This window comes from Siniperca chuatsi, linkage group LG1, assembly GCF_020085105.1.
Source record: "Siniperca chuatsi isolate FFG_IHB_CAS linkage group LG1, ASM2008510v1, whole genome shotgun sequence".
Taxonomy (NCBI): domain Eukaryota; kingdom Metazoa; phylum Chordata; class Actinopteri; order Centrarchiformes; family Sinipercidae; genus Siniperca; species Siniperca chuatsi.
Genome location: NC_058042.1, coordinates 20,633,068 through 20,655,774, shown reverse-complemented (window position 1 = coordinate 20,655,774; position 22,707 = coordinate 20,633,068). Strand labels below are relative to the sequence as shown.

The 22,707-nt window shown below is 38.3% G+C and overlaps 1 protein-coding gene across 3 annotated transcripts in view; it reads left to right on the top strand.

Moving 5' to 3' along the window:
- Positions 1-22,707, top strand: part of LOC122876003 (CUB and sushi domain-containing protein 1-like) — a 491,774-nt gene that overhangs the window by 374,879 nt on the left and 94,188 nt on the right. For all 3 annotated transcript variants that reach the window (XM_044195800.1, XM_044195789.1, XM_044195805.1), the window contains 7 exons: positions 2,885-3,076; positions 7,509-7,635; positions 8,205-8,416; positions 10,714-10,905; positions 13,244-13,382; positions 17,076-17,263; positions 18,915-19,109. In XM_044195800.1, coding sequence (XP_044051735.1) covers positions 2,885-3,076; positions 7,509-7,635; positions 8,205-8,416; positions 10,714-10,905; positions 13,244-13,382; positions 17,076-17,263; positions 18,915-19,109 — 1,245 coding nt within the window. The remainder of the gene's footprint in view (positions 1-2,884; positions 3,077-7,508; positions 7,636-8,204; positions 8,417-10,713; positions 10,906-13,243; positions 13,383-17,075; positions 17,264-18,914; positions 19,110-22,707) is intronic.

Below are 22,707 nucleotides of genomic sequence, written 5' to 3'. Positions count from 1 at the left end.
CTTTGAGCTTTTTCTTTTAGTGCATTCACTGCCATGTTGAAACTCCCTGATGCTGTTATGGTTATACCAAGGTAGGTATAACTCATACTATATTTAATGATTTGATTATTAGTGGAAAACTGGTATTTGTTCTCCTGGCATCTGGGGCATTTTTGAAAAATCATGACATTAGTTTTCTTCATATTTACTGCCAGGCCCCAGTTCTGACAGTACGTTTCTACTATCTCCAGCTGTTGCTGTAGTCCTTGGTCAGTAGGAGACAGTAGAACAAGGTCATCAGCCGTATATTGAACAACTTCAACACTGCACCCTGTATCTCTGTGGTGCTGCATTTGAGCATTTTGTTTTTAATGCTGTCTGGACCACAATCTTTTCTTTGTCAATTCTTCCCAAGTAATTGGGAAATCAAGGGGGTTTTGATTGTCTTTAATTGTTTCTTCTAATGTTTGGAGTTTTTCTTTTACAATACATTGATCTGAATTAATTAGATTTATTGGTATGTCTTTTCAAAATGTGCTCTCCAGATGTCATCATTTTGGATGGGTAGTGCTTGTTGTTGCTTTGTGTTGATTTTTGTACCCCAGAATAGATTTTGATTAATGGCATTTTCAATATCTTCAGGTTTCTTTGTTTTTTATTCCTAATTGTACATTTCTATTTGTATAAAATGTAATTGTGCCTAATGTGTAAGGCTGGGTTGTTGATGGTTGGCAATGTTTTTCATTTGCTATTTTTCTGATGGGTTTACATTCTTGATAAAATTTTAATAGGTTTCCGTTTTTGTTTTATAAGGTTAGCTTTAATAGCTGCCTTATGACATCATATTGATATCATCAATAGTCTTTTTTACACCATCTCTGGTAGGGGCATATTGATTTTGATTATATACTGATATGTCATTCATCAGATCAGGTGAGTTCAAGGCCATGATGAATTTGTCTCTTGGGCCCATCTGTAAGTAGGGTTTAATTTATACAGCTTACTGGGTTCCCTTTTTGTGTCACTCATTTGACCTGAGAGTTTAAAAAACACATTTATTTGGTTGTGGTCTGAAAGGGGGATTGCTGTCTTACAGTGAATGCACTGATAGTGGAAGGGTGATTGCATAGCCTACTACACTAGACCCCTCTCACTTACTCACACACTCACACACACACACACACACACACACACACACACACACACACACACACACACACACACACACACACACATCTTAAAGGCTTTAAAGGGAGTCTGTTAAGAAGGCAAGACCAGCTGCTGTGTAAGTCAAAGCGGCTGTTAGAGGAGCATTTATCTGCAAGTCATTAAAAGAAGGTGAAAAAGTGACACATCTGAAGTGGAAGAGCGGCTGTATGGAGGGGCAAACGGATGAAGGTAGATGGTATATGGATACTAGATGGATGCTCTGTATGTCAGTTAAACCATTACACAGTTATTAATCTGCAAGTCATTCAACTGGAGAAGGTGACACCTTCTGCAAAGTTCTGCTACAATGAATGAGCTGATGGATAGATAAGAGAGATTGATAGAAGGTTTAAACAAGAGAATGGAGAGAGAAGCATCTGATCAAGAGACGCAGCGATGGTTTCTTAAGAGTCAAACAGCTTTAATACTACACAGGTTAGAGGCTATTTTAATAGAGTAATAAGAATTCAAACATCTGTTCAAGACTTTAACAAGAAAGGTTGACAGAAGTGAGACGCATCTGTTTTACTGAAGTGGATGCAGGAAGGGATAGACAGTTCGAGACACACCACAAAACTGTGGCGACAGCTAACTTCAAAAGTTGCTGGCTGTGAAAACAATGTTATAACAAGGCTTTATGGAAGAGTAAATTGTGATTGGACAATGAGTGCATTCTGAGTTTGTGTCCCGATTCTTCCAGAAATAACAGATAACAAGGTTTTTTTCACATATGAATATATTACTCAGCAGTCAAGAGGATTGGTGGAGATTGCTGTTGTTTAATCAAGTAATGTAGCAACACCCTCTGACAAAAAGACATTACACAGTCTTTACTGACAAAAGCTCAGTTTATCATGAAAGAATGATGGTTATAGTCCATGGATGTTACTGTACATTTAGTATATGTGGTTGCAGTGTGGTTTGTAAATGATATTAAGCTTGTTGTAAAGTTATTTTAAATCTATAAGTTAGATCGGATGATGCTTTCAGTAAGTTGTTATGTCATAAGTGGGCTAATATACGGTATACAGAGCCAAACATTATTGAAAAAGGGTTAGGGTCTCTCGGACGTTTCTGATCTGAGGGTAGATGTTTTGGTCATAAGAGGCTGACCTGAGGGAAGGAAAATATGTTGGTGACATTGTTGTGTCTTTGTTTATCCATCTGTCTTAGAGGCAGGAAACTTTACTGTTCTTTGATATCTTCAAAACACACAGACGTCCCTCGCAATGTGCTCATTCGAGTGTACAGTATATTTGTGTTTGTATGGGATGTGAAATAATCATTTGATGTTTTTCCACAGTTTCATATAGGAACCACATTTTCAGTCCATAAATATAATCGCTCGTGCTGCTCACTACACATCATTATATCTTTAAGAAAAGGGAGAAGCCCATACATTTTTAAAATATTATGGAAGCAAGCATATGAGTAGAATCTGTAGAAATGTCCAGTAACTTTCACTGCAGCTGTCACATAGGATTTCAGCATTAACAGTGTGTTCAAACTTGAAATTTCTGCAGGAAGTAGTGGGATTCAGGAGAAGAATAGTATGACCTTATGTCCTCTTGTCCAAAACTGCTCTGAATCACCCTGTTCATTAATGCAATGTTGTCTTACTGCATGGACAGGAAGACCTAATCTGTATGTGTGTACGTACCTGTGTGTGTGTTTCTCTCTGTGTGTCTCTTTCTAGGTTTTGACCTAGTACGCTGTGAAGAACCAGGTGTCCCTAGTTATGGCTATAAGATCCAGGACGACGGTCATTATGCCAACACGTTTGTCCTGTACTCCTGCAACCCTGGATACAGTCTCCATGGCAGCAGTACACTGACCTGTCTTAGCGGGGACAGACGTGTCTGGGACAAACCACTTCCTTCCTGTATTGGTTAGTATGCCAACACGTGTACGATCTATGTACAGCAATGATTCAGAACTACAAGAATTATCTGAATTATGAATTATCTGAATTATGAACCAACATTTTTTCATACAATTTAATAAGAAAAATAGCAGGGAGAAGCAGCAGTTGAAGCTACTTGTGTCTGTTTCTAAGCTCCAGCAAGAGTGTGATGATTCAAAAGAGAGAGTAAGTGAACAAGTGATTGAGTCAGTACAGGTGAATACTTTGAAAAGAGGGCATGGGGACTGATTCAACACACAATATTCATTGTGCCGCTAATTCACAAGTAAAAACAGCCCTTACTGATCCATCAAACTGTACACAGAAGGCTATCTGTGCTTGTACAGCAGGATGTCACCAGGTATGAGATTTTAGTGCACCAGGCGTCTGTGTATTTTAAGGATGTCATGGTTAAGGTGCAAAAATAGGGGATGACTGTCGGAATTGAACTTTGATAAATGTATAATGTAAGCCAGACTACTTTCTTGTACCTTGAAGGTGCGCATAGTATTTTATGCCAAGGACTTTGACAGAAGCCTTAGCTTAATGTTCTATTCTCCGCATGCACAATAAATATAATATTCTATCAGGAGGGACTTTTTTCAGATGCCAGAAAGTGATGTGATGTAAAAACAATATTGATTCATCTGAAATTGTTGAATGAGATCTTTTCTGATACTGGACAACACAGACTGGAATGAAAGTGCACCCATAGGCACTCTACTGTGACAACCTAAAATTAATGACTGCATCCTGTCTTACTTTCAAAAGTTCTAATAAATAATTTCCCTTGCCTGCATGCTTTTATGTCAATATAGTCAAAGTAGTAGCAATAATTCCACCAAGAGTAATTAAGCTTTTAGTTTTGCTTGTAGTTTACTGTACACCCACATCAACTGTGATAGGACAACTAATTGTGATAAAATTATTCTAGGAATAAGAGTCAGATTTTAGATCATTCTGACTCAGCCTTCAACAGAGAGCTACTGAGAGTAACGACAAAAGTAACAATTTATTATAACTGTAAAAATATTCAACTCCAATCATGCATACTACTGGTTAAAACACCAAAATGCTGTGATTCTTATTGACTTAGTAAGGAAGACAGCTTATTTCTAATATGAATGTTATATCAATGCACATTGAAAAAAAAGGGACATAAAAGCAATTGTTGAGTTGCATCAAAATTAACAATTTTTAGTTGAAAGAACACAACATTGAGAAAATTTGATGGAAGCCTTTGAGAACTGCATGATGTAATAATCAGCCATCTATTTGACTGTTGCTGTGCACTGCCACAATATCAGGTTTTATTTTTCAGACAGTGAAAATGACAAAAATAAAGGTTTTTTATTTGGCATATCTAGAATAAATGTGAATATTTCCCAGGTTTTGAGGTAGATAAGCTGCCAGAGGGCAGATTTAGCTTTAGTTGACGCTTGGCAGCTCTTAATTAGGTTGGAAAGGAGTGTGCCAAACAATTCACGTGCTTTGACATGGTGATTTTTTTTCTTTTACTTATGGACCTGTGAAAGTTGTTTTGGGTTTTAGCTACAGCATGTACAGATAGCCATTCTGATTCATTATTGCCATTCAGCAACCACCAGTGAAGCATGGACTCGACGTTTGTTTGTTTGTATTGTTCCTAGCTAGCTTTGAAATCCCTAAAGCAAATTTTTAAAGTCCATAATTCCTGCTTGTCCATAAATATTTTGTGGCTTTGCATATTTTACAAATTAAAGCACTTTCCCTCTAAGTATTTCTACCTTGTTGAGTAGACGTGGCCACTCGGCACATGTTAATTTGGAATTCCCTATTGCAGAGCCAAACCTTGTGTCTTTCTAACCTGCCAGCACACCTGAGCTCTCTGAGGTGGGACATGGCCTGATGTGGTTGCTAATAGCAACTAAAAAGAATGTGTGTGCATAGGTGTGTGTAGTGAATGTATTTATGTGGGTGTGAATGAGAATGAGTATGCGTTTTTGGCTGGATGTGTGTAAATCTCAGTCTGTGTGTGTGTGTGTCCCTGTGTACCTCAGCAGTCATTAATTTGTAGCTGCTCTGTCGCTGCCTTATTTCAGGTAAGCCAGCAACCAGGAGAATAGCTGCTTGTAGAGCCCTGGGCTAACTACCCCTATAGCTACCTTTGTATCTTCCTCCTTTGTCTGTTGGGGCATTTGTCTTTCTGCCTCTCTGACTGTCTCCTTCCCTGTCTGTCTGGCTCAGTCCCATATCTGCACGTACTAGCATGGAAATGAAGAGATGGCTTTGCCTCAGGCTGTTTCTATACCGTCTTTCTCTCACATTAAGTCAAACAGAGTGATGGTCTACCTCAGACTCTTTTTGTCATTTTCTCGTTCTCTTTTCATACAGTAAACCTGTCTATCTTATTCTCTTATACTCTTTCTTTTTCTATCTCTAGAAATTCCAGTTGTCATTGGCCCAGGCTTACTAAATAAATGTATTTTTCCCCTCTCTACCTGATTTTCATGATAAAACATAGCAGAGTAGTTGCCTTTACTCCTATGTTTTCTATCACCAGGGACTGAAACAACTGGTTATATTGTGTGTATGTGTGTGTGTGTGTGTGTGTGTGGGGTAGATGGTTGTGTGTGTGCATTCATATGTGTGTACGAGCTTGTGTAACTGCATAAGTGTTTACAAGTATGTTTCTGGCCTTGTGTGTGTCATTATCTGCAACTCCCATTGTGTTTGTGTGTACATGTGAATGTGTAGTTGTGTGCATTCTGCCTAGGGTAATGCAACAGCAGTAGGTTGTCATGGTAATGACATGTAATGGTGCCCTCTTACCTCGCACAAACACACAATGTATACACTGATATAAGCCTTCTCTATACCAAACTGTTGTCTAATCTGAGATCTGCTTTCTCAGTCAGCTACCATGTGTGCCATGTACTACCATGATGAGCTCAAATCTGCTCCCAGCCTTTTTCCCTGCTTCTTGCTATCTCCCCTGTTCCTTACCACTGAAAACAATGTAAAAATAACACAAAAAGACAGTTCTCTCGTGTGCATCAAACAGCATTTTTTTTTGTCATGAACTTTGAAAACTTTAGGGAGATCCTTAAGGGAAAACAGCCGTCAAAGTTAATTACCAACCTTGAGTGTATGGCAAGAGCTTGGGTAATTCAAGGTTGATTTAATGATTCAAGCCTTTCTTAACTGATTCTCATTTAACTCAACCTTCACACCTCACAGTCATTTACAGCAAAGTAGTGGAGCCCCCTCTTGTAGAGATGAACTGAAATGTTAATAGGGCTGGAAAGAAGACCAAGAAATATAATACAATGAATCTAGTTGTATTGAGTGTGAGAGGAGGAGTAAGATAATAATAACGTCCTGAGAACAAATGTAAAGTCATAGAAACTAATTCCAAAAATGATTTGTTTAATGGCATCAAAGCCTAATTTATAGCAATACTGAAAATCATATTTTCTCCTTTGCCAATATTCTGTAGCCAATGCAGCGATTGATAGACAGAAGATAATAATTTTGTAACCAAGATACATACATTTGTTACATACTGTAGGCTACTGATTTCCCAAAATGTTTTCTCTGGTTGCGATTATGACGCACAATACCACGTGATCAGAGATGATACCGTGTATGCTCTGATCCATTTAGATCCATTCTGATATTAGACGTGTTTACACACAGACCCTGAGCACCGTGGCAGTAAAACGAGACCCTAGTTGACCCAATTAGAGTACAATTTTAGCCTGGTCGAACTCAGGTCACGGGTCAGGTCTCTGTTCTGAGAAACAAAGTGAAGCTGTGAAGACCTCTAACTGAGAGGGACACTGTAAAAGGATGAACATGAACAAGTCATCTAAACCAGGAGGGCAAGAGCTACTAATCCACAGAATTATAGCATACTATATACAAATCAGGTTGTGTTAAACAGGACTGGCAAGTTTTAGATTCACCATGACAATGCAGGTGAATTGGTATAGCTTTATAGGATTTATTTTCTTTTTTTGGTCACCTTATAAAAAGTTAATTCAATTACTCATATTCTCCAATACAGTTCAAATGTCTTTGTTATTGAGAAGACTTGTTTTTATGGTAGAGAGGGCTGCAAGATGCCAACAATATCTGCTGCAGGGTTTGTAATTCATAATAACCCTGCTGTAATCCTACAATACATGGGTTTGCCGATCCTTGCTTTGTTAAATGCCCTGATGTTCCTTCTATGTTTGCCCAGTTGAATGTGTGTAGTAGTGTCATACCTGCTGTGGGTTTGTGTATGGTTTGTTAATTTGGTTAAGATGAAAATGCGGTTCTGTATGTATTTCTGACTGGATGGATATATTTTAATTCTTAATACATAGAACCTAAATAAAACGAGAGGGGAAAAAGTCATCCCTGACCAACCCTTTTACTCGTGTCCCTGTAGCGGAGTGTGGAGGTCACATAACTGGAGCAGTGTCTGGACGGATTCTGTCTCCGGGATATCCTGCTCCATATGAAAACAACCTTCACTGTACCTGGACTATAGAAGCTGATACGGGCAAGACTATCAGGTAATTATGAAGCAGTTGGATATACACTGAAGCCACTGTGAGTATGATGACAGCCTGCAGTTATTTGGAGATTTTTTTGGTTTTACATTAAAGGAAACTAGCCAAGCAATTGTTTTCCATAAGGAAATAAGACAGCACATACACTAACAAGTATCTGCAGATTGCTTGGCTCTGGCCACGATCTGGTTAGCTTACTGGCTTACTGGCAGTAATACAGTAGTAGCATTATATAGGACAATTCCCACATAACAACAGCCCTCACTCTACATGGACTATACAGGTAAAAACTCACAAGACTGTCAGGTAATGATATATTCACTAATTATAGATAAATGTTCACTGTCAAAGCCACTGCTGTGTAGGAGAGTACACCACATTAGTCATTATGCCACCATCGTGTTTCTCAACACATTGTGGCCACTGCTGACATTCCTGTGTGTGTGTGTGTGCGCTAACGTGATCTGTTTCTTCTCAGTTATGCTTCATTTTATGTTTTTATTTTGTTAAGAACAGTTATTAATGCTTGTATTGTATCTCTGATCTGCTGTGTAATTTCTGTGTTTTCTCAGCCTCCACTTCATCGTCTTTGACACTGAGGTTGGCCATGATATCCTGAGAGTTTGGGATGGTCCATCTGGCCCATCAGACGGGGGGATCTTGTTGAAAGAATGGTCAGGCCCAGCCTTACCTGAAGATATCCACTCAACTTTCAACATACTCACATTGCAGTTTGATTCTGATTATTTTATCAGCAAGCAAGGATTTTCTATACAGTTCTCCAGTAAGTATCTCTAAATCAAAATCATTAAAACTTTGAATTCACATGGTAGAGGAAACTCTGAATGACTGAAAAAACTCTAAAATCTGCCATGGTTCTACTGAATCAGTGATTTGGGTGGTCTGCCCCACTTTATCCCCCACATCCATTTATGAAGAAAACCCAATTACTGAATTAGCAATTAAATTAGCTAATTAACAAACTCAGCACTCATCACACATATATTTTCTTAGTTATTATATAAACCTCATTTATATTGCCTATAAGAGAATTAATCTGGAATTAATGCTGCATTTAACAGGATTTCTGAAAAACCTTTAGCCAAAGAATCAAATGAGAACTGTAATATCTCACCCTGGGACCCAGGCTCACTAAGTACTGAAGGAGCTCACCAGAGACCTGTTTTGCTTTGGTCATATCCGACAGTTTAGGAAACCAGGAGATGCACTAACAAAACTGAGTGCTGATTCTAGTTATTTAACACCATTGTGAAATGTTTCTTTGAGACAGTAGTTTTATGAAATGGATGAATAAGAATAGTAATAAAGATATATACTAGATAATAATTTTATAGGCTAATAAACAAAGTAGTTTCCATTAACTTTAGTGATTTTGAACTTGTAAAATGAACAACAATGAATCTCAAAATTGTCTTCAATTGTCAATTTTGTAAAAAGATTTTAGTTTATTCATCATACTCTCTCAAAGAGATATTAGTGAACAACTATTGCTGCTGTTTTTTTCCCCATTTCGAAAGGGCAACCTGCACAATAACCGTGCCCTTTAGGTGCAGAAATGGCCTTTACTGTTTGAGTCACTGGACTCAAAAATGTCTGTTCACCGTCCTCTTCGAATCATTGGCCAAAGTCACTGTGATCCACTGTAGCAGCAAAATCAATCAGAGGCACACTGAGTAAGAAATGTTAGGAAGCAGGAGAACAGACAGTAAAGACCATCTTTCCTTTACAGCCGATTATTCACATCCACACACACACACACACACACACACACACACACAGACTCTTGTGCTTGTTCATCATGTCATTTATTACCAACACAAGTTTTGCATGAGCCCATACATTTGCTCTGTGGTTCACATACATCAGCATGCACAAGCATGCACAAAACACAAACTCCAACACAGATAACTGTCAGAACCTTATTTTGAGATGCATATTTCTTGTCATAAATATTTACATCCAGTGCTTTCTGTCTCTCACCCTCTCTCTGTAGCTATCTCATGCATTTAGTTTTTTCCATTCTCCCCATATTTAAAACAATAAATATTTGCACTCACTAACATGCTAATCAAAGCACTATTATTCCATTACTATGTTAATGACTCCTTATATTTACCTCAGTGTTGATTTACTAAAGCAAAGGTAATGGTATTTACCACCACACTCATTTATTTAAAGCAAGGTTTGTGGATTTATTGAGCGAGTGATTTTTAGGGCTGATGTTACTACAAGCTTCTTCCTTTTGTCCTCTCTCTTTCATATCTGTGTCCCTATCTGTCCACTGACCTGATGGTAAAACACTGTTTTGTACTGGAAAGATATAATAAACTTGATTCTATAATACTATGTTTTGGCCGTACACCAGCTGTTGGAATATTTGTGCAAAAGAGAATTTATATTTTCAGTGTGGATTGTAATTCATAAGGCCGGCTGCCATGCGCTCATGTTCTACTATTATTTTGGCCAGGGCTCTGGCCAAGATTAGATCTATAATTTTCACTGAATCTGAAGCTTAATGACTAATTGTTGAGTCTAATGTATAATGAGTATTCAAGCAGTGGCAAATGCTGTCTTGTCCATTCTTTGGCAGATGACATAGATCAGTTGTTCCCGACCTTTTTTTGCTTTTGACCCCTTAAAAAGAAGCAATGTCTTCATGTGACCCATCGTCAGCAGTTGCATATATCTATAGGTTATAAGCAGGTAGACCAATGACCAACTGAGCCACTGATTAAAAAGCAAAAAGACAGCACCAGGCCAAATTTGATTGAACCTGGAGGGACAATCCATTTAGTTACTAACTGGTCAGGTTGTGCACGAGTTTCCACATGTATCTCCAGCTACCCTGCTACCTTTAATAATAAATTGAATCATTTTGTCAGTCATTGTCAGTATGATGACAGTAAGCCCCATTAGTACTCAACGTGTGTCTATATACTATACAGTACGTGTATGTCTTTGTCTGCAGCTGCCAGTGATTATAGTACTGTTGTGTTTGTGTGCGTCTGCCTCTAGTAATATATAATATCTATCTCTCTTTGTCTGTTTCACACTCTTCAGCCACTACAGCAACAACATGCAATGACCCAGGCATCCCTGTAAATGGTTCTCGATATGGGGACAATAAGGAGCCTGGTGATAGTATGACATTCCAGTGTGACCCAGGCTACCAGCTGCAAGGCCAGGACACTATCACATGTGTACGGATGGATAACAGATTCTACTGGCAACCTGACCCTCCAACATGTATAGGTAGGTGTATGTTACTCTGTGGATCACTGACTGCCAAACTGAGATTATATGGAATGAAAATAAGAGCTAAAATATGATGCTGTGGTCAGATGTTAATGAGTTGGATACTTAAATGTCATATTGCACACTAATAAATGAGGACTGAATATGAAAAAGGCACTAGATATTTAGATACTGTCCATCAGACACTATTCGTTCTAATGAATACATTTAACAATAGAAGACTGAACGCAAAACCTCTGGAGGTGGAATGATCCAGAGTCGTATCTTAAATCTGAAGTGAAGAGAGTAAACAACAAATATGACAGTTCAGGTCCCTTAGGTGCCCTTGTGATGTTGTGCCACATCTGAGATACTTCTCTGGAGGCAAATCAACTGAAGCTGGTGAGTTGATCTCTAATCCCAAATGATGATGCTGCTGGAGCATCAGATGATTTTCCATACTGGAGGTCTGCTCTTTAAGATCAATTGAACCAGTACTGAAAAAACTGTGGTTGGGGTAAGCATTGAGCACCGTTTTTGTGGACCACAGGGAAATTCAACATGGATCACCAAAACCTCCTAAACTCAGGGATGGTGAGGCATGTGGACAGGAGAAGGGTGGGGAAAAAAGTGAGGTCAGATTTGTAGCATCACAGAATGATGCATGTAGTTGTGATAGGGTTCCTGTATCAAAACCACTGAAAATCCAGAGCTTGTTTGTTCTTTTTCTCTGTTATCGCCACCATTGGGCCCACCTGCTGCTTATAGCCCAGTGAACTTCCACATCCCACTCCACACCTCATTCACACAATTCTGCTGCAGTTTGTTTTTCATTCTCCCACTTTCAGGTGTGCTTTCCTCTTTTATTGTCCTCCTCAGCTCCTTCTGACACACTTGACTCACTCACTAAAGGAAAAATGTGACATCTAGCCCTGAAGTCTGTCTTTTTTTTGGAGTCATAATGCTGGAATAACAGATTCAGTGCAAAAAAAAGATACAATCTGTAATGCAGCAAGAGCCCTTCAGTGTCCTCACCATACAACCAACAAATCCCAGTATGTTAGTGCAAAACAAGCCTGAGGCACATCCACAGATTCTTCTGACCCTGCTTTCAGGCTGGTAGTAGGCTGCTGCTGAACTACATGCCAGAAACTACTGCTACTGCTACTACAGAAAATGCATGCAAGTTATTTTTCCTGATTAACTTCAGCGTCCAGTTTTGTCTTGCACATAAAATATCATGTCAACTTAGTCTGAGTAGATGGATGAGGAAAATCACCAGAGACTACCATAAAGGTCCTGGGCTGCTGGATTTTTAATTATGCAAGGACCAGGATGAGGTATGACATAAGACACAGCTGAAGGTGGGATGTAAACAGTGTGAGCAAGTCGGTGAAAATTCCTACAGCAAGTAGCATGGTGTCCAACCCCCTGGGGATGACAGACACATGCCTTGCTGTTAGATGCTACAGCCTCCCTTTTTGTTGCCTTCTCCTTCTCTTTATCAGCCAGCACTATTGGGAAGTCCTCCAACACAGTCACAGAGACTAGTAATTTGCCTTGTAACTATGTCTGTGAAACACATTATGCTTTGTTCCTGATATTGCCTCTAACTCTTTGCCAGTGACCTTACGTTTTGCACGACTGTAGATAAAATGTTGGACTTAACTCTGTCCGTTTTCTCTTAGCTTAGCCTGCGTGCGCTTCCGTCTCCTGTACTTTCACTTCGGGTGGTGAATCCCTGGGTGATCAAAAGCTCCTAAGATTAAACCAACATTATAGTCTAGTGTGTAAGTGTGTGTCTGTCTGTAAGTGATTTGCAACTGTTAATGCCTTTGTTTACCTCTATTTCACTGTTGATAATCCGTTCACACCCACCTGCCACCCCCAAGACACCTCTCCATGTTTCAAATTCTTCCTTCACATCACCAAATTGCTGCTTGAATGCATCTATCTGTCTCTCTTGCCAATATCTCTTTCCTGCACTGTGGCTTGTTGTGGAATAACAGGACCGCTAGGGGTGATTCTTTCTGCTAACTACCCCCAGCCTTACACTCCGTAGCTAAATCTCACAGTCTCTCTCTATCTCTCTTTTGCTTTCACTCTCTCCAGCTACCTGTGGAGGTAATATCAATGGTCCATCAAGGGTAATTCTCTCTCTCCTAACCAATCCCTGCCATACTTCCAATCACTAACTAACTCTCTTCCACTCTGCCTTCCTGTGGGGGTTATATGAGTGGTCAATCAGGAGTGATTCTCTTTCCAAATTACTCCAAGCCCAATGCTGTGTAATCATCTTTCTCTCTCTCTCTCTCTCCCTCTCTCTGTCTCTCTCTCACTGTTTGTCTGTCTCCAGCGACATGTGGGGGTAATGTCAGCGGTCCTTCGGGAGTAATCCTGTCTCCTAACTACCCCCAGCCTTACCCTGCTGGGAAAGAATGTGATTGGAGAATCAGAGTCAACCCAGACTTTGTCATTGCTCTCATTTTCAAAAGGTAAGTCACCAAAATTTAAAACATGGCTCTGTATCCATGTGTTCACGACCACTTGTATATACTATGTACCTTTGTCATATGTATTCTCAAGCTTTAAACCAGGAGTGGAGCTTATCTGTGCTTGTAGAAACACGGCTACCTCTCAGCTGGTATTTCTGACATTTTGATTGAATGGATTTAAGATTTTTTATTTCCAGTTTAAAATGTTCAAAATATGCCTACACAATTTTCTAGCACTGATTTCATAGTTTAGAGTTTCCTGTGGGAGTTGGGACTTTTCTCCAGTATTTGCTTTATAAAAGGCTGCCCATGTTATTTTTTGGTGGAACTGTAACATGAGGGCAACAATAAGAGGTGTATAAACATAAAGCAAAGTAAACTGGTAGCTTCATGACAAACCAATGTTAATTAAACATTTGCACTAGAAAACATACTGTGTCAGTGTCATATTGTTACTATAATAAAAGTAGGCTACTGTATGCTGTAAGAAACAATTATGTCAAACTATCATGTCAAGATTTGAAATATGCTGATTAAGGATATGGCTTTTGTTTTCTGAGAAAATACAAAGTTACTGACACATGCCTTGTGCCCATTAATGGTACAGTAATTACAGTCTGAATAACAGCTTACTTTTCAGGCAATGTGGCTACAACAAACAAATCAGGGCAGAGCAATGGGAATGGACAGGGTCCCCAAAGCATTTTCTGAAATATGTGTTTCTTCTTGGTTAAATTTAATGTATCACCCTCCATGGGCTTTGCTCATGAGTTTAGTTTAAGTTTATTTTTAAGTGCATACTTTGCATGACTCACTATGGCCCACACAGGATACAAAAATGTACTGTGCTGTATAGTAACGCTTTAGGCCCAGTTTAGTCTGATGTTACTTAACACACAGTTAAGGATCAATAATGTAACTAATAAACCCATTTTGGTGGGGAAAAATTACATTAGTCTAAAAGATTAAATTAAGATTTCTAACATAACTAAAGTATCTTAATGGTTAATTTGTGGTGAGATGATGTTATCTTTTAAAGCTTCAGGAAATTGAAATTGGAATTGTTCTTGACTGGCAGACTTCTTTCAATCAGCCTTTTCAGTGTGAACTGAAATTTCTTATGCATCCTTGATGACATACAGTAAACTGATTTCTTCAGGAACTTTTTAAACACTATATGTTGGCTGATGCAATTGATTTGGAAAGTAAAGTTAATGTGTAAATGAAAGGGATTTCTGACCATTTCCATGTTTTGTTTTTTGGTACTAGGGCAGTGTTATTTACATTCCAAGTCCTGATTGTGCCTCAGTGGTGAATATTTTACAAGTCACAGTGGTTAGGGGTTTATGACTAAAGCAAAAGTGAAGATTGGAATTTCATATGTAGCAAAGGAGATAAAAACAAAGTGGACTTTCTCCAGATTGCCAAAGGAGAAAAAATGACCCAATTTTGGCTTCATGTTTTTCAGCTGGAGAGATAATTCCCTTCTGTTGTAACAGTGAGACAGTTTTTATTTTACTTTTAATTAAGTTGTATTGATATTGGTTGATTTCTGAATGTGGTGTAATTTCTTTGTTATTATTCATCTAATTTGAAACTAGTAATTGTGTTTTATAAACACAGCTGAATAGACTTCTTTTGGCCCAGTTAGTAGTGACTAAGTCTTTTGATCAGTCTTTGAATCAAATCTTGGTACAATTCTTGTTTCTCCAAGGAAGTCAGAACTAATTTTGTGGTATCATATAATGGTCATTTGAGCATTAGCCCCAACTGACACTTGTCTTATAGTAGTGCTAAAAGGTATCAGCCAGAAAAAGTGTTATTTTCATTGTAGAATAACCAAAAGTGATACATGCTATATAAATAAACCATCTACTAATTGCTTACGGTCAGTGTAAAAGCAAATACATTTGCATTTTTCTCATTATGACAGTACTGACTGTTTTATGGCTTTATATTTCAAAATGTATAATTCATGTGTAAACAAACTAAAATATTACTTCTCAAGTTTGCATGATTGCTCTTAATTTGTATTCAAGTCTTAACTTTTAACAGACCCTTGTCTGGTAAGGTTTTGATGCTGTCCCATTTCTGCTCAGTGAGATCATTATGTTCTTTTTATGACATTTAGTAGCTTTAGAATTCAGACCGAGAATGTATCACTAAAGTAAAAGGTATTAGCATGGATCATTTTAATGCTTTGTCAGTGCAAAGGGGGCTTATGTGCAGTTGAGCCCATTCTGCTCCAGATATAAACACAGGACTTAAACTTGAGCATTCTTCACACTTATTTTGACTTTGGTAATGATTACGTAAGGTTTTTTAAGTTCAACAAGTCTTAATAAAAATTACTGTCAACCAACACCTCTTTCTTTCACAATTGTCTTTTTGTGTCTTAAAGTAAAGGGAAACGTTAGAAAAAGTAGGGGACACGTGAGAGAAGAATCTCGTAAATATGCCAGATTCATTTGGCATTTCTGGATTTCAATAACATAACATCTCACCTGAATTTTATTGTAAATAAACATGTTTTCTTTTTATATTTTACATTTCTCACCAAAATAAATTGTGTATCCTAAAGGCCTAACAAGCATGTGAAATGAATGTGCATCCTTCATGTTTATAGAACACAGGATATGCTAGGATATGCTTTATGCTAGTTATCAATACTGCTACATACACAATACATCTCCTCTTTCTCTCTTCCTCTCTATTTTTCTTTGCTCTGACTAGACACACAAACACACACGAGCACAAAACACACACACACACACACACAGTTAAGTCCCATGACTTCCAGTCAAACACTGAGCAGGATGGGAGACAGAGCTAATATACACATACACACTCTGAAAACGATCTAGGTGTATGTGTGTGTGTGTGTGTGTGTGTGTGTGTGTGTGTGTGTGTGTGTGTACGCACACATATAAATTTGTCTCTGTGTGACAGGTGGGAGACAGGGCTAACACAACCACTGTCAGAGCAAACACTGAGACCTTGTGTGTGTGTGTGTGTGTGTGTGTGTGTGTGTGTGTGTGTGTGTGTGTGTGTGTGTGTGTGTGTGTGTGTGTGTGTGTGTGTGTGTGTGTGTGTGTGTGTGTGTGTGTTCTTATACTTTTACCCTTCTGAGGACTAGATGTCTTCACGTATGTATAGATGAGGAGAAGCTGTCAAAGTGAAAACCAGCAAAACATTTACAAAGAAACATCCATTAGGAGGTACTGTAGGTTTGGACTGCAGGTTTAAAAAAACAGGCACATATTGTTAGGTTTACACACATGCACACACATACTGAGGATATAAATATCAAAATAGATCACGATGAGACAACAGGATGATGTTCAGATGACACAGCATGACACATTCTTATTTTTATAAAATATTAATGAAATGAAATGTTTTTTTACTATAAATTGCTGTCTTAAATTCAGGAAGAAGAAGAAGAAAACAGCAACACATCCAGAAAACATCAAAATAAAAGTAATAAGATTAGCAGATGATTAAAAGAGAGATAGAAACTAATTGGCAGTAAGTAAATGAAGGAGATATTTGAATTTAACACACATCACTGGATTAATTGTTTGGAGAATTTGAACAAGAACACACACGCACACACACACACACAAACTAGCAATCAATCTTACTAGATTCTTAAACGCAAGTTTCTCAGTTTTGTTTTCTCTTTTACTCCAGTTTCAACATGGAGCCAAGTTACGACTTCCTGCACGTCTACGAGGGTGAAGACTCTAACGGGCCGTTACTAGCAAGTCTCCAAGGCAACCAGGCCCCTGAGCGAATAGAGAGTGGTGGTAACAGTCTCTTCCTGGCATTCAGATCCGACGCCTCACTGGGCATGTCTGGGTTCGCCATCGAATATAGAGGTAATTAAACCCCAAAACTTCGTCGTAATATAGTGTCCTCATACATTTTCCTACAAGGTCATATTTAGGGTAGTGGAATTCTTCTTAGATAGTGACCAAATGTTTTAATACTGTCTATTTTGCAGACTATTGATTAATTGTGGTGGTACTACTAATAGCAGTAGTAGTAAAAGTAGTAGTAGTAATGATAGTAGTACAGTAACATCAGTATTAGTAGTAGTCGTAGTAATATAGTAGTAGAATAGTAACAGGAGGGTACCTGCCTTAGTAATAGTAATAGTGCAGTATTTGTAGTGTTAGTATTACAGTAGGTGGTGACAGTATTGGTAGTAGTAGCAGCAATAGTAATCAATTAGGAATATCAACATAGCACTGCACTGTGAGCCTAATTAAGTTCAAAGCTACAAAAATAAACCAGATCATCTTGATCATGCCAATAATTGTGATTATTATTTATGATGAATTGGAGGACATATCAATGTTGTGTTATTTTTCTACTTTTAATATATTTTCTTAGGCTTTTGCATCTGTTTTTTAGGCAGCTGGGACACATTCTGCCCCAAACACATGTATTTATCAAACAGATACATCAGGCTGGAGTCACAATACTCACAGGCTGGAGTATTAGTGTTTGTGAAGTATAATGATTAAAATGTTGATACAGGAGTGTTTCTTGTGCAGACTGGATAATATTTGTAACTGCCTACTCTATTAATTTCCTCTTATTGTACATCAGAATAGTTTTTCAGTTGAAAGAGCAATGCTGTTCCATGTCAGCCCATGAGTTGTTTACTTCCACAGATTGTGACTCATCCTGGTTTTACAGACGTTGTTTGACTTGGGGTGATTTAACAGCTATTGTCATTGTGGAACTGATGATTAGTTGTTCGACTGACTAGAGACTAGATCTGCTCTGTCAAGTTTTATAAACTCTTTTTTCTCTTGTTTCTCTCACTCCATTTATCTCTAATTAAAAAAAGATTATCTCCTCTGTTGTCTGTCTCCTCATGCTACCTCACACCTCTGTACTTTTGTCATTAATTCACTACCTTTCATCTGCCATCTCTCTCATTAAAATACAACCTTAATCATCCCCCTGTTTCACTTCCATCTTGCCCTTCACCTCTCTCTCTCTCTCTCTCTCTCCTTCTGTCTGTCGGTTTCCCTCTGTCAAGCCCAATATCTCATTCTTATTGGGTGATCACAGTGAAGCAAACAAGCTGGCCCAATGCCAAGTCATAAAGATCCAAGAGAGTTTTTGACCATGGTTAACTCTTTGTGTCTTCTTCTTTCTCTTGGCTCATCTCTTACCCTTATTTTGGTTGGGATGTATATTAGAAGTTAATAGAGGATATGTAGCCTATATTAGGGGTCAACAAATAGCAGTCATTTTAGAAATGTACAGCTATAACTGTTATCTATAACTATTTATTTAAATTCTAATAAAAACGACATGAATGTACCATCAATATCACCATGTGGAGATTAAATCGTTACAGTGCCTTTTCCTGAGGCTGTGGTGCAGTGCCTGGTGCTGATATGAGATCTAATGAACTTACCAGATGAATAAGTAATGACAAATTTTAGGTTAGTCATATTCCAAATTATCTGGGCCTTGTACAGTAACACAAACTCTCCCCATTCTCCACAGAAAAACCAAGAGAGGCCTGTTTTGACCCTGGTAACATTATGAACGCCAGTCGGACAGGTTATGACTATAAACTGGGATCTCAGGTCTCCTACAACTGTCACCATGGCTACACAACAGTGGGCGGGGATACCATCACCTGCGTTATGGGGCATGATGGGAAGCCGGTGTGGGACAGGGCTCTGCCATCATGTAAAGGTAGGAGAGACACGTCAAGAACTGCATCCTTACAAACACATGCGCCATGATGATGGAAAGCTCATGTGGGGCAAAACCTGCTTATGTAAAACTATTTAAAAAAACAACCTGCGTGTATCACTTTATTAGGTATACCTGTGCAATCTCATGCAATCCAATACCACTGTTCTGCCATAAAGATTACTTTTATGATCCCTATAATCAGTTTTTGACACTGACACTGACACTGTCAGAGAGGTGTTAATTATATTAATTATATTATATATTTTAGCACTGAAGTCATACTTGTGCTGGATTGCATTATATTCAGAGGTGTTTCTAATATTCTGAACCCTTCATGTATGTAAATATGAAGGACAAAAAATTAGAAATACCTCTAAATATAATGAGTGCCACTGAGTGTATATAGTATACCATAGTATTACTGTCAAAATTGAATATTTATGGGCATCCTGGTAACAGAATGGTTAAGGTGCATAACATTTAAATGCAACATCTTCAGTTTGATTCCACTCAGGGACCTTTGTTGCATGTCATACCCCTCTCTCTCTCCCCTTGTTGCCTGTGTGCAGATATTTAAGAATGGTGAAAATGCCACAAAAATATGTTAAAAAAACAGAATATTTACAAGTCACACTCAACACTTGTGGTTACCATGGAACTCTATTTAGCTAGCAATACCATGCAAAATTATGATTGAATACTGATTTGTCGAAACCTAAATGCTATGATGGTCATCTGTGTGTGTGTGTGTGTGTGTGTGTGTGTGTTTGTGTGTGTGTGTGCACACATCGGAGACAGAGACTAAGTCTGTCAGGGATTGAAAGGCTCAACTGTCTAATTGATTGACAGCTCAGAGAGCCAAGGAAGTGACACCTGCCAAACTGCCATTCAGTGTGTATATGTGATTTTGTATTTTGTGTGTGTGTGTATGTGATCTCTAAAGTGACAGAAAGCTGGCCTGGTGCCAAGTGGATAAAAAAATTCAAATAAGCCACAGAGCAAGGTGGCAGGACAAGGAAGGAATTTTAAAATGAGCACAAAAGACACACACAGAGACAATACACACAACACTTACTTATACCTCTTAACATTTTTAAAAGGCTCCTGTGAAAGCTCTGTTTAATAATGTCTGAGAGAGTGAAGAGGGCGGTTGAGGGGTGGGAGAGAATAAAGATGAGATAATTGCACTCACAGTAGCTATTTGAGAACATCAACAAATAACAGTCAGCAAGAAAAAAAAGCTCATCAAGTCATTTTATCTCATGTTCACATTCATCTAGTTTATTTCAAGATAATACAGCCACTTATCAACTTTAGATGTGTTACAGTTACTTAACCAACCTCATATCTCGAAATTTCTCTGTAATACTTCTTTGTCCAGCTGTGGTTTTGAACACGAAGATGCGATAATTTGTTGTTCAGTTGAATTAAACAAAAAAAGATGAATTCCTATTAAACAAAATAACATTTCTCTTTCCGTATTATGTATTTTGAGAGCTACATCTTTGAGGGAAATCTCACTTGTTACATTAACAGACCAGAAAAATGTGTTACTTTATGTCTTGAATCTAATAACACATTGTTTTGGTGCCACCCAGATAAGAAGTCAGTCAGTCATTTAGGCCATAATTTAACCAGTAAAACAGATAGTTCGTTATTTGGTCAAACCATTAACTGGCCTGTTACTTGATTAGTGAATAAGTTACCTGCTACATTTGTTGGATGGGCTAAAGGAAGCTTTTCCAGTGTTTGGTAATATTAACAAACCTTTGCTGTTACATAAAGAACTTGTGTTCATTTGCAAATAGGGATGGCTAAAATTGATTCAGTGTAATATGTAGATGCTTTCCCCCACAATAATGTGTTTACGAACAGAAGGCTATTGTTTGATATTTTAGTCACATTTGAAGGCTATTAATGGAAGACCACATATCTCTATCAAATCAAAAATGATCTGACACTGAAAGGCCTCGAACTTCATCTGGAAATTGATTAATGTCTTTTTGCTGTAATTGATTTTGACATAATTTTCACATAAGGTGTGTTTCTTTCAGCTTGTTACTGTGGTAAAAAAAATGAATACATTGCAGTTTTTAAGCTCTAATACAGTATAATATCATCATTGAGACTTTCTTTATCATACTGTCATTCTGGGTATATCACAATGCAGGGAAAGAGTATCATTTTGGCTACTACTGTATAACATATGGCTTGAAAAATACAGTATATTGCACAGGCGTATATTGTATATTTCATAAATTGTCCAAAACACATTTTTATATTCACAATTTTTTAGAGACTGCGTTGTACATGGTGTTTTAGAAGTTCTAAATTAACCCTGATTTCAACAATATTAGCCCTGCTCTTCATTGGATGAGTTGTTTGCTCTGTTTCCTCACACTAAGTCAGACCTGAATTTGTTCCTGGCCCAGACCCTTTCTGTGTCCCAGATACATGGATTGATCTGCCAAGATTGCTGTCACCTGCACTATAGGACAATTCACATAATCAAAGCAGAGCAATTTAACTTAATCCAGTCCTCCCCAGTAATCTTGCTCTTTTCCTCCCTCGGCTCGTATTGCACATTGAATTTTCTCACCACATAGTTAAGGAAGTTTCTCTGTCTGTCTTTCTCTCTATCTTTGGGCAGCTCCTGGGGCTTTTAGACCAAACTCATTAGACAGGGTGAGACCTCTTTAAATAATACATCTCCACTTACACTCCCTTGTCTCCTCTCTTTTTCCCTTTCATCGCCCCTTCACACTTTTCTCTTTCTCCTCCTTCTCTTTCCTTTTCTCTGTAAGTACTTCTCACTCTCTATCTCTTCCTGTTTTTTCATCCTCTCTCCCTCTCTCTCGTTCTACCTTCCTCCCACCTCCTCAGTCTGTGTCTGATTTACTCACCATTTCTCTCTGGCTTTCTCCCCTAAACCCCCCCCACACACACACACACCTCCCATCTTAAACCGCTCTTTTATTGGTTTCCATGGTAACTAAGAGCTGGTGCGAGAAAGAAGGAATTCTCCGTGACTGTTGATAGGTTGTGTGTGTGTGTGTGTGAGAGAGAGAGAGAGACATAGAAAGGTAAAGTTAGAGAGAGACGTAGCTTTTACAGAGTGCTGCCTAGAAGCAGTATCCACACGCACACGCCCTCACACACACAAACACAACAAATACAGAATCCCACTCATGTTTATCCATGCAAACACACTTGAATGCTCAATCTTTGAACACACTATATATGTTTGAATATCAGTTAAAGAGGAACTCCACACAAAAAATGTTTGAGTTGCACACATAATCACATAGATTCTTGTTGGCATATGATGTTAATACAGGTGATTTTTCAAAACACACATTGTTTGTAAAAACTGCATTTTCTGCTCAAAATTAGCTTGTATGTGTGTCTGCTTGGAATCGGTTGGATCCCTAACCGTGACAAAATAGGCAAGACTCTGAGGTCTATTACGTATGTCAGCTGCTGCACCAAGAATAAATAGCAGAACACTGGCTAATCGTAGCCCCTGATTGTGCCTCTCACACATAGCTGCTGTTTGTGTTAGCATTAGCAAGACTGATAAGTGTCAGCGGAAAAA